The sequence below is a fragment of the Sorex fumeus genome, unplaced genomic scaffold (assembly GCF_029834395.1).
Source record: "Sorex fumeus unplaced genomic scaffold, SorFum_2.1 ptg000038l, whole genome shotgun sequence".
Lineage (NCBI taxonomy): Eukaryota > Metazoa > Chordata > Mammalia > Eulipotyphla > Soricidae > Sorex > Sorex fumeus.
The window spans coordinates 13,096,872-13,109,496 of record NW_026606095.1 but is presented as its reverse complement, the minus strand read 5'-3'; the positions used below and the strand labels follow the sequence as shown (position 1 = coordinate 13,109,496).

The 12,625-nt window shown below is 42.6% G+C and overlaps 1 protein-coding gene across 1 annotated transcript in view; it reads left to right on the top strand.

Annotated features, from left to right (window-relative positions):
* The first annotated feature begins 549 nt into the window (after positions 1 to 549).
* CFAP95 (cilia and flagella associated protein 95) overlaps positions 550 to 12,625 on the top strand; it is a 103,562-nt gene continuing 91,486 nt past the window's right edge. The window contains exon 1 of the mRNA XM_056118780.1: positions 550 to 686. Within this exon, the coding sequence (XP_055974755.1) occupies positions 550 to 686 (137 nt within the window). The remainder of the gene's footprint in view (positions 687 to 12,625) is intronic.

The window sequence follows — 12,625 nt, the reverse complement described above, 5'->3', positions numbered from 1 at the left end:
ACCCTGTCTCTATGGCAGGGCATTCTCTTTTGTTCTCTCTCCTTTTGGGTGCCGTGGTTTGCAAAAGAGGCATGGAAACACAAGTTTGATGACTACTCTTGCTCCCTTATAAGGAAACTCAAATAACCCCTAAGAACGTGTAGCAGCAGGAAATGCTGGATATGCAAAGAACTTCCTTAGGGACAACTTGGACTGATCACGGTGGCCCTTCTATGCCCTAAGCTGACCAGAAACCTCTTCATTTCTTACCTTCACTTGCAGGATCAGATGCAGGTCCCAGGATGCAGTTCTCTCTCCCTAGTCGAGGGGGTCCAGCTTCTCTCTCTGTGTTGCATTCTGGGAAGTGTAGTCATTCATCACCAAAGGGTCCTGCAAGGCAAGGGGTGCGGCGATGGAGGGCACCGCCCCTCCTGCGCCTCCTCCTCGCCATTGGCTCCGCCCCCCGGTTGCCTAGGCGACGAGAGACGCAGACTCTTGGTTGGTTGCAGGTCAGGGAGCACAGAAAGGCGAAGGGAACTTCTTCGAGGTCTGTGCCTGGAGCGCTGCCACATGGATAGCTGTGACACTTCTTGTGCTAGGCAATACTGGTTTGAAGCAGGACCTACAGACCTGCTGGAACGCAAGGGCTCCCTCACCCTCCGCTCCCGCGACAAGAAATACTCCAAGTGCGTGTTGGTGGACTCCTGGTGAGCAAGCAAACTTTTCTGTGTTCCTGGGCCCTAGGGGAGAGAGAGAGAGAGAGAGAGAGAGAGAGAGAGAGAGAGAGAGAGAGAGAGAGAGAGAGAGAGAGAGAGAGAGAGAGAGAGCAATGGGACAGTAGAGGAAAAGAATATATGCAGAAGAAGAGAGGTAGACAGATTAAACAGAGGAAAAAGAGGGGAGGAAGAGGAAGGAGAGAGGAAGACGTAGAAAGGACAGAAAGAAGTAAAAAGAGTCAAGAAAGGAAACGAATAGAGCGAAGTGGGAAGGAGAAAGGGAAGGAAAGAGAAACATCTTCAAAGGAGAGATGTGATGGGTGGGATGAGGGTTGGGAGTCTGCGCAGTCTCCAGCTGCCCCAAGTACTCACCTAGGTCTATGGTAACTAGCACCCTGGCCAGCAGAGATCCCAACAAGTCAGGTAGAGAGTAGAGGATATTTGCCCCAAATTGGAACCACATTTTTTTTTGTTTTGTTTTTGCTTTTTGGGTCACACCCAGTGATGCACAGGGGTTACGCCTGGTTCATGCACTCAGGAATTACTCCTGGCGGTACCCGGGGGACCATATGGGATGCTGGGAATCGAAACCGGATTGGGCTGCGTGCAAGGCAAATGCCCTACCCTCTGTGCTATCACTCCAGCCCCTGGAACCACATTTTGAGACAAGTATTTGCTTGTCTAAAAGCAGGGTCTATTTACACAATGCCTGGGAAAATAGCAAGTAGTTAATATGTGATGGCCAAACTATTTATTTAGAATTACTTAATGATGAAAACTGTAGGCTCCAGTTTCCTGTAAGTGTAGAATTATGGCAAAATTAAACAAGTTACTGCCTGTGAAATACTTTTTGTTTTTGTTTTTGGAAAACAATGATCAGAAATTGCTTATTGTTCTTGGCTGCAATTTTAACATCTGTGTCATTTCTGATCTGTTTCTCTCTTTTGTTTTTTTAATTTTCTTTTTGGGTCATACCCGGTGATGCACAGGGGTTACTCCTGGCTCTGCACTCAGGAGTTACTCCTGGCAGTGCTCAGGGAACCACAAGGGATGCTGGGAATTGAACCTGGGTCGGCCGTGTGCAAGGCAAATGCCCTACCAGCTGGGCTATCTCTCCAGCTCCTCTCTTTTCTTTTTTTAAATTAATTTTATTTTTATAACGTTGTTCACAGTAATTCATTACATTTAATATCAAAACGCCAACCCCACTACCATGCACCTTCCCGGCACCATGAAAGTGTGTGAAGATTATTTTATTTCATCCTGGAGCCATTTAAACTTTTGTATAAGAGATTACAGGCATGTATGTTAAACCCAAACAAATGTGTACTTCTCTTGGTACATCAGTGGGGTAGAGTCTGAGAGGTTGCTCCAGGAATTCTGAAATTTAGAATGTGATTATAGAGCAGATTCACTCAGGGGTAAGGCCTATGTCGCTTTCTTTTGGGTGCTTTATTTCAGAGTCTCTGAATCTTGGCTGTTAATGAAATTATATGGCACCAGGACAGGTTGTGGGTGTGACTGCCAAGATACTGGAAAACTTGAGAACTGGTGAAATATATTTTAACATATAGACTGTCACAAAGCAAGCATAGTAGAGATTAGGACATAACCATTGATCTCAAGGAATTCCTTATGCCAATAAAAAAATGTCAATAAATTCACTATAAATATAATTTGTGAAAAATAGAGATGAGTATAAGAGAGCAAAGGTGACCAGAGAACGTGGGGTGTGTGTGTGTATGTGTGTGTGTGTGTGTGTGTGTGGTGTGTGTTTCTGAGCAGAGTTTCAAAAGAAGATTAGGTACCCTCACAGGTGCACCAAAGAGAACAGATAAGTGCAGTGGAATAGTAGCAATAACGCTTCAGAAAAATACATGGCATCTTTGTTGTGGTGGTGGTTTTAATTTTTGAACACCACCTGCTGATACTCAGGGATCACTCCTGAAGGGCTTGGGGACTATTTTGGGTGCCAGGGATTGAACTCAGATGTGTGCAAGGTAAGTGTCTTCTCTTCTACCCATTTCTTTTTGAGGGTTGTCAGAAAGAATGGGCAAATGTAATTGATCATTACCATTCATGGATTCTGTATTTGTGAACTTGCATCTGCTAAAATTTATGTGTAACTCCAATCAGTAGTTGTAGTGCTCTTGTGATTACTTACAGACATATGCAGAGGAGGGTGAGTTTTGAGTTACTCCTTCTCTCTCACCCAACCCACCCTCCCAGCTGCACATTCACGATCACGATCACAATCACGATCATCCTGTTGTTCGTCGATTGCCTCGAGCAGGCACCAGTAACGTCTCCTTCTTCCTAGCCCTGAGATTTTAGAAGAGCCATATTCAATGCTCTTTCAGGGCTAGGAGAATGAGACCTATCATTGTTACTGGTATTTGGCATATTGAGTATGACATGGGAAGTTTGCCAGACTCTGCCGTGTGGGCAGGATACTTTCGGTAGCCTGCTGGGTCCTCCAAAGTAAAAACGAGATAATAAGATGTCGCAAATGCGGCCATGTGCTTCCAGGAGCTAGGTTTTATAGTCTCTGGGTCTTGGCCATTGATGGGACCACCTGGCGCCAGCGGCACCTGGTGGGTGTAATGCCTACCTACTGGAAGATGGGGGATCTGGGTGGAGAAGGCCCAGTCCCGATCTGAGCAGGCTTGGAGATCTCAGCTCTGGGACCCGCATGCCTGGGTTCCTCTACCGGTTCCTTCATGCATAAGGCTTGTCCGGATGTGTGGAGAGTGGTCTCAGCATGGCTGTGGCTGGTTCTGGAGGTCTTCGGCTGCCGGGGCTCTGCTCGGGGTGGGGAGGGAAACTCAACCTGCCCCCCTCCAAGGGGCCCCGGTGAGGACAGCCAGGCGCAGGGGCAGGAGACTCTGCACTGTTCTCTTCTGGGAGCTGGGTTTTATAGTCTCTGGGTCTTGGCCATTGATGGGACCACCTGGGACCACATTCACAGTAGAATATAAAGAAAGCAATAGTCTGTTATTATGTTTCAACTCTCATGTTCTTGTCACAGTTTTCAGTGATGTGGTGCATGAGAATGACAGGCAACATCTCCAGAGGTCCCCAAATTTTTATTGCCCAGAGTCCTGGCAGTACACCCTTCTAAAGTATAAAATTGCAATAAGAAGTCATGGATCACCAAGCTCCTTTTCCAAGATGCCCTCCTGAATTGCTATGCCAGAGAAGCACCCACTGAGAAATAACACTTTTTGATTTCACACAGCCTTGAAACCACCTACTAACCCGTTTTTAAGAATGTCTATTCATATGAATTGACATAAATGTATACCTGTATTCATTGCCACAAAATTTACATTTTGGGACTTTTGTTGTTGTTGGTTATTTCATTGTTAAGATGGTCTCCAAGCAAAGTGCTGATGTGTTTTCTAGAGTTCATAATGCTGAAGTGCTTTCTAGAGTTTTGAAGTTCAAGAAGATTGTGATGTGCCCTTTAGAAAGAAAACATGGGTTACATGGCTCCACTGACGTATGAACTCTAGTTGCTGCTGTGAGTTTAATGCTAATGAAACAAGGAGATCCTAAGTAAGGATATGTAGTTATTACATATAACTACTTAAAAACCAGGTTTTTTAAAAAAAACAATTTATTGATTGGTCAATACAAATTTTACAAGAATAAAACAAATTTTTTTGTGAGCAGAGACTCAGGAACCTAATCCTGTGTTTCCTCTAAGAGTATTAGGCTAGTACTTGTTCATTGTGACACTATAAAACATGCCTACATGGTCAATGTGATGCAGTTGTAAGATGTGAAACACATGCATTGCTCTGAGCTGCTTATGAAAGAGGAATCCTAAGTTTTGTTTTATATCCACCCAGTCACTGGGGCCCATCCTTTCAAAAATTGAATAAGTTCAAAAATGTAAACTTGAAAATTAATTAATCATTTTGTTTTATATGGTTTGGTTAATATGTATGTATATGGATGATATATAATATATATCTCTATTGACTTATTTAAAATTTAATTGAATTTTAATCTTTTATTGCCAGTCACTTAAAAATTCTATCAATAAGCCCCTACAATAGAACACCATTTGGGTGCATTTTCAATTAAGATACTAAAACTATGGCTTAGCAAAATTAAGTTTGTAACTAAAAGAAAATCTAATTCACTCTGGATTTAATAGCTTAAACATTTGGATGATTTCTCTGTTTCTTTCACATGGTCATATAATTATGTCTAATTTTACCACATATTAAAAGCAGTTTCAAGTAACAGACACAATAAAGTGATTTGTCCAGAATAGTTTTAGGGCTATCCCTAGTTTTTTATGGAATAAAATATTGCTAAGGAGTCTTATCTTCCATGAAACTGGCACGGTGGATAGGGAGCCACAGAACTTTCCCCAGACCTTGATATTTCTGGATGAGAGATGCTTTGGGTAAAAGTTTACCTTTCCTGTACCTTCCTGTAGCACTTATGAAGTCATAGCAGAAGGTGATTATATCAGAAATTCTCAGTTGAGACAAAATATTCCCTTGGAATATATTGTCCCTTACTAAAATAATGGAATACTAAAGTCCCAAACAACCAAACTTTCCCTTGATATATTTTCTTGTATAAGAAAAGTTATTTTATTTTTGTTCTGGAGTCACATCTTGCAGTGCTTGGTAGCTACTTCCAGTGTTGTTCAGAGTGCCATGTGACGCTGGGGATTAAACCCATACCTATGTGCATGCATGCATTGAATGCCCTCAGCTTGTTGTCTCATCTCTTTGACCCTCAAGTTTTATTTATTTATCTTTAGTTACCTCCTCTGTAACCAAAGAGACATATAGTAATAAGTGATGATAATTTAAAGTAAAAAAATTCCAGTTTCCATGGTGACACTCATGCTCTAGTTTCCATGGCGATAAAGAGTTTTAAGGTTCAGGTTAATTATATATACTTGTAACTTTAATTACTTCTCTCTCTTGCTTAAGCCAAAGTAAAAGACCCTGGGAAATTTATCTCCTCTGTCTCCCCAACACACAAAAGGAAGACAATGATTATGTGATAATCGTGGGATAGGGAATGTAATAATTTTTTTCATTTTCACAATAATTTACTACATTCAATATTCCAAGACCAAATTCACCACCTTTACATCTTCCCACCACATTGCGAATTTTTCTCCCTGACACGCAAAACCTGACCCCAAAGCAGGTAAATAAAATAATTTATTTTGCATTGCTTTTTGTGATTAATCCACTAAAAATGATCCAAAAAAGTTTCCTTAGAAGAAAGTGTGTGATGATTGTTGTATCTCACCCTGGAGCCATTAAGTCCTTGTATAAGAGATTACTAACATGTTGTTAAAGGTTGAGCCATGTGTGCTAAGATAAATATTTTTATTTTGTATATTATGATATGTATTCGATATGCCAGACACAGTAACAACAAAGTCTCCAATGGAGGCGTTACTGGGCCTGCTCGAGCAAATCGATGATATGTATGTATATTGTATATTATGATATAATATGATATGATATGACATATCATAAGATATTATAAATATACGCATACATATATATTTTAACTGGGCTGGAGCGATAGCACAGCGGGTAGGGTGTTTGCCTTGCAAGTGGCCAACATGGCCGACCCGAGTTCGATTCCTCCGCCCCTCTCAGAGAGTCCGGTAAGCTACCGAGAGTATCTCGCCCGCAGGGCAAAGCCTGGCAAGCTACCTGTGGCATATTCAATATGCCAAAAACAGTAACAACAAGTCTCACGATGGAGACGTTACTGGGCCCGCTTGAGCAAGTCGATGAACAACCAGAGGACAGTGACAGTGACAGTGATATTTTAACCAAGATTGGTTGCCTTCTACTTTACAATCCATCAAATGTGGTGTGTTATTCTTGGTTATGTCAGTAGCATAGAGTATGAGTTGTCTCTCCAGGAATTTTAAGATTTTAAATAGGGTGATCACTTGTATCACTTGTCATCCCATTGATCTTCAGTTTGCTCGAGTGGGCGCCAGTTACATCTCCATTTGTCCCTGTAGTGTGCTGGTGTAGCCCAATGGCATCTGCTCGCTCCAGGAACACAAAGAGCCTCAAGCCATTTGTTCAGGGTTTTGACGAAGAAGTCTGACCATCTTGTAGGTGGGCGGCCATGCATCCTTTTGATGTCCTGTGGGATTCAGTCAGTAACAGTCCTACTCCAGCAGTAATCTCTAAATCACATTACATGTCCGGCCCATCTGATTTTTGACACCTTGGCAAACGAGACAGTGTCCCTGATTCTTGATCATTGACAGAGGTCAGGTCAGAACTCCGGATTCCTTCTCTCACTTGAGTGAAGCATGATAATCGAAGCATAGCTCTTTCGGTTCCTCTTTGGGTGATCCAAATAGTGGTCTAGTACTGTTTTCGTAGGGCCCAGGACTCTGAGGCATATGTTAGTGCAGGAAGAACGGTGGAGTCAAAAGGATGTGCCTAGAGCCGGAGGTTCTTCATCCTCTTAACCACTTCTTTGATGCTCTTGAAGGCATTCCACGCCACTGTCTTCCTCCTGTGCAGTTCTGGCGCCAAGTCGTTCCTCATGTTGAGTTCTTGACCCAGGTACACATAGCTGCTGCATTCAGAGATGTTCATTCCTTTGAGAGCAAATGGACCATCAGGGACTAGTTCATTTTTCATGAACATTGTCTTGTTGAGATTCAGCTGCAGTTCGACCTTTCCACACTCACTGTCGAAGTCGGCCAGCATCTGTGCCATTTGGCTGATGTTTGGAGCGATAGCACAGCGGGTAGGGCGTTCGCCTTACAAGCGGCCAACATGGCCGACCCGAGTTCGATTCCTCTGCCCCTCTCGGAGAGCCCGGCAAGCTACCGAGAGTATTCGATATGCCAGACACAGTAACAACAAAGTCTCCAATGGAGACGTTACTGGGCCCGCTCGAGCAAATCGACGATCAACGGGAGGGCCTTTACCTTGGTGTTATTAGAATGATGTCATCATCAAAGCCTCCACTACCCAGCCGCCGCCACACTCAGGCTGCTTTTCGGATGCTTGGGCCGAGTCTCATGCATGAGTGAAGCCCCACAGAACCAGGTAAAGCGGAACTTTGTGACCTTGGACTCCAGGCTCAATGGGGCCAGAAACAGAGATCCTTTGTCTGCTTCTACCAAATGGGGTGATACAGTTAGAATTAAATTTTTTACTGCATGGTGGCTTTGGGGTCTGGAGGCATCTCTGAAGTGTGTTGCTCTCTTCTAAGGTTTATTTCCGAGTCTCTGGATCATGGTCGTTAATGAGCTTATATGGCACCAGAGGCAGTTTCATGGGTATGACTGCCAGGCTCCCAGAAGAATAGGAAGATGAGGGAAGGTTTCCCATTCCCGACTCCGTGAGAGCCTGAAGATTTCAGTCATAAATTCTTCATACCTGGGTTTTTCAGCAGAGTCACTCATGGAAGAGGCTAGTCCGAGCCTGTGGAGTTTGACCGTGAGCATGGTGGTGATTGAGCTCTGGTTGTTTTTGGCTGCTGGGGCTCTGTTGGGGCTGGTGGTAGGACTCACTCGTACCCCTCTGGGTTGTTCCAGATAAGACAGCCTGGCGCACAGTCCAGGGGCATCTCTATGGCATCACTATGGCATCTCTTCCTCTTCCAAGGTTTATTTGTGAGTCTGGGAATGTTATAGTTTTAAAGATTTTTACACAAGTTGTTTTGGGTGAATGGAAAGAAAGAGCTTTCTCTAATACTCTTTAGGGAGTCTATGTGCATTTCAGGTACTCCATGTCACATTTACAACACACACGCTCACAAACCAAGATGAAAAGCCTGTCTTTAAGTAGCTACATGTTGCTGTCTGCCTCTTTGCTGAAATTCAGCAACAGTTTCTCCTTTTATTAATCTCCATCCTTTAACTTCTATCCTTTGAGTTCCTTTTATTAACCTACATCCCTTGACCTTTGACTATACAGGTCCTCAATTGAAAACTTCAACTCTTATTTTTGTGCTAAATTTATGTAAGTTTGGTCATGTAGTTCCCACACATTCAGCACAGAATCTGAAAAAGTAGAAGAGTTTTTTTGGTCTAATGAGAGTCAGGAGGAGTAAGAACATAATAGGTGCTCAATGCTTCTGAAAGAAATGATCAAATGAATAAGTAGGGGAAAAAATCCATAAATGCAATAGGAATATATAGCCTGGAACTTATATGTTATACTTGATAAAGATATTGAAAAAGGGCCTTGTATGCAACTTAGTTTTAGAGCAATTGTGTGTGTGCGAGACCCAGGGTTTGATTCCTGGTTCGTGAAGCATCACCAGGTGTGACTCAGAATTGAGCTCAGAGCAGCCTCCGAACACTGCTGGGTTAGGCCCCCAGATGAAAGACAAACAAATAAAAGTTAAAGAGAAATAAAAGATCTTGAGATTAAAAAGACAACAAGAAACACAAATCCATAATAACGCCAGAATACTTTTGATAGCCATCATCATCCTAATACATTAGGATGACATTGAAGCTTGTCTGGTCAGGCCTGTATAAGGGCATAATCCATCAGCATTCATTCTAATAGGAATACCAAAGAATTTTAAAATGGGAGCTGAACTGCTCTTACAAAGTGAAGAATTAGATTTATCAGGGACAAAAAGAAACACTGTCCTCCCGTTGTTCATTGATTTGCTCGAGTTGGCCCAGTAACGTCTCCATTTTGAGACTTGTTGTTACTGTGTTTAGCGTATTGCATACGTCGCGAGTAGCTTGCCAGGCTTTGCCGTGCGGGTGAGATACTCTTGGTAGCTTGCCAGGCTCTCCGAAAGGGGCAGAGGAATCGAACCTGGCTCGGCCGGGCTGGCTGCGCACAAAGCAAACGCCCTACTGCTGTGCTATTGCTCCAGCCCCATCAGGGACTGGCAGGTTATAAAAATATTTTAACTTTATAAGGGAGTTGATGATATATATATTTTAAATAATGTAGGAGTACTGCTATTTGTTTAGCCATTGATTAAGCTGATTGAATTAGGCATGAACTCCACATTACTTTTTTTGAATTGAATCACCATGAAATAGAGTTACAGAACTTTCATATTTGAGATTCAGCCATATAATGATGGAATACGCATCCCTCCACCATTTCACATTTTCCACCACCAATGTCCCCAGTCTCCCCCCTTGCATACCTCCCACCCCCACCATACACATTCCAGTCCTTACCCTGCATCAATGGCAGATAATTTCCCCAATACTTTCTCTCTAATTTTGAGTATTATATTTTGCTTGAAATTTCCCACTACCATTCAAGCCTACCTGCCAGGGCCAGACGCTAGATAATTTAATTTCCACTGCTCATTTTTTTTTTAGTAGCTTCATATTTTTATTTTTTCAAATTTATCTGTTTGTCCAGTCATTCCACTTGTTCTGTAGAAATCATTTCTTCAGTTTACCCTCTGGGTACTAGCAATTTACATTTAACCTTTATTGCTATTTCAGATTTTGTTTGTAAACTACTTACCAGTGAAATATATTGATTACAAATAATTCATTTACCTGTTGTTCATATATTTAAAGTTTAATTTTCACTGTATCTACAGAATTGGACCACAGTCACCCTTACCTAATTTTTTTTTAAATCCATAAAAGTTTTTATTTTTGAATATCATGAGAGCTCGCCTGGTCATGATTGTAAATGTAAATTTCTAAGTTGTAAATGGTTGGATTTCAGAGACATCTCTGGATGGCACTAATCCATTTTGGGATTCAATTGGGAGTCACTGGGCCTAAGGGCTGTTGGTGCGCTAAGATGGCACCTGGAGACAAATTGTGGGCTTGACGGGAGATGATGATATTTATACCTTCTTAAAGTTTTATTTGTGTTTTGTTTATTGTTTGTGGGGTAGGCACACTGGTGGTGCTCAGGGCCATACACAGGTAGGCATCCTGGCTCTGTGCTCCAGGATCACTACTGGCAGGCTCAGGGGGTCATATGGGGTGTCAGAGATAGAATCTGGGTCAAACACATGGAAAGCAAGTACCGTACCTTTAGACCCCGCCTCCCACATTTCTTAGTTTCAAAATAGTCCAGGTTTCTAAATTTATTGTGTGACCACATAACATGATACATCAGTTGGCCAAATTCATGGAAATATATTCCCCATAGAGTCCTCCCATTGTTCATCGATTTGCTCAAGCGGGCCCAGTAACATCTCCTTTGTGAGACTTTTTGTTACTGTGTTCGGCATATTGAATTTTCTCCGTAGCTTGCCAGGCTCTCCAAGAGTGGGGGGGGGGAATCGAACTTGGCTCGGCCAGGCTGGCTACGCACAAGGCAAATGCCCTTCTGCTGTGCTATAAGCAATAGAATTGGGATACAATCTACATGTTTATATAAATTTCATTTTTGAAAACTGACACTCACAGCTTTTTTTAGCAATGGGTTAAAACTTCAGAAAACAAACTTTAAATATGCCCATGAAAGGGTCTCTCTGTCTCTGTGTTTTAACAGCTTGCCCTTGCAGGAGGGATACTGGGATCAGTGGTGGTGGCAATGGTGGAGGGATGGATATTAGATCATTGTATGACTGAAACGTAATCACAAAAGTTTGTAAGTCTGTAACTATCTCATGATGATTCATATAAAATATAATATAAAAATAATCGTACTGTGGTGCAGTAATCTTGGAGTATGAGCAGGGTGTGTTCTATGAAGTGTCCAGGAATAGGTTCACTAGTGGGCAGACTTGCCCTGAGCATGTGGAAAGTGGCCATCAGCATGGTAGCGGTTGAGTTCTGGAGGTTTTCGGCTGCCACGGCTGGGTCCCTTGGGGCAGAGAGCGTTCTCACCTGCTCCCCTCTGGGGCTCTCCAAGTGAAACAGCCTGGCGCAGAGTCCGGCAGCATGGTTATGGTGATCATCACGTTATGCTCCCTTCCGGGAGAGAACACCCACTCTTTATGAGCACTTCCTCCATCTTAATCTTCCTCCAGTCACATGAGTGTATATGAGAAACAGAGGGTGTGAGATATTTGGGATGTAAGGAAGTGATGAGCTCTGGGCTGCACGGGGTTTTGTTCTCTCATCACCCTTTGTTTGGTTGCTGTGTCAGTAAATCTGTCATGGATCCCATTGGCTTGTTGAGGAACTGATGTCTCTACTGTCCGTTTGGCTTCGTCTGTCTCTTGCTGGCATTGCAGATACCCTTGATATCTTGGTCTTCCCCCAAGATACGGAAGACCAAGGGAGACAAGAACCTCCTCCCTCAACGTGACAGCACCACAATTGACCCACTGCCCTCAGCAATCTGACTGTGTAGACAAGCATATGCAGGGCTTTCTTCAAATTATGGCTCTCATTGGCCTGAAACTTGTCATTCATTCCTCTCTCACTTTCTAAAGTATCATGCTTTAAAAGACAAAGGAAAAGATTGATCGCTTCACCTCTGCCGCATCTGAGAACCGCTGGACCATGTAGTGTATAGAAGCTTAAAAAATTTAGACAACTCTGTGTTTCCCACCAGTGCTTGGGTTCCAAGAAAAAAAAACAATCTCACTCAGAACTCAAAAATTCCATTTGCCCACAAGTAAGAAGTTAAAGGTTTCTTTATTTTTTAATATTCCTGTCAAAACAGACCTAATTCATCCAAAGGCAAACATGGATGCCTGTGTTATATTAGAGCAAGGTTACTTTAAAGGGAATTCTGTGAAGAAAAGTGATTTACATCTGAAGTGTGTCATTGCCAGCATGTATAAACAAAAGCAGAGTTTAGTAGATTTTCACCTTTGTTTTATTTATTTATTTATTTATTTAATTATTTTATTATTTATTTATTTCATTTTGGGGCCACACTTAGCAGTGCTCAGCGGTTACTCCTGCCTCTGTACTCAGTAATTATTCTTGGTGGTGTTTGGGGGACCATATTGCATGCGGGGGGATTGAACCTGGGTCAGCTGTGTGCAGGGCT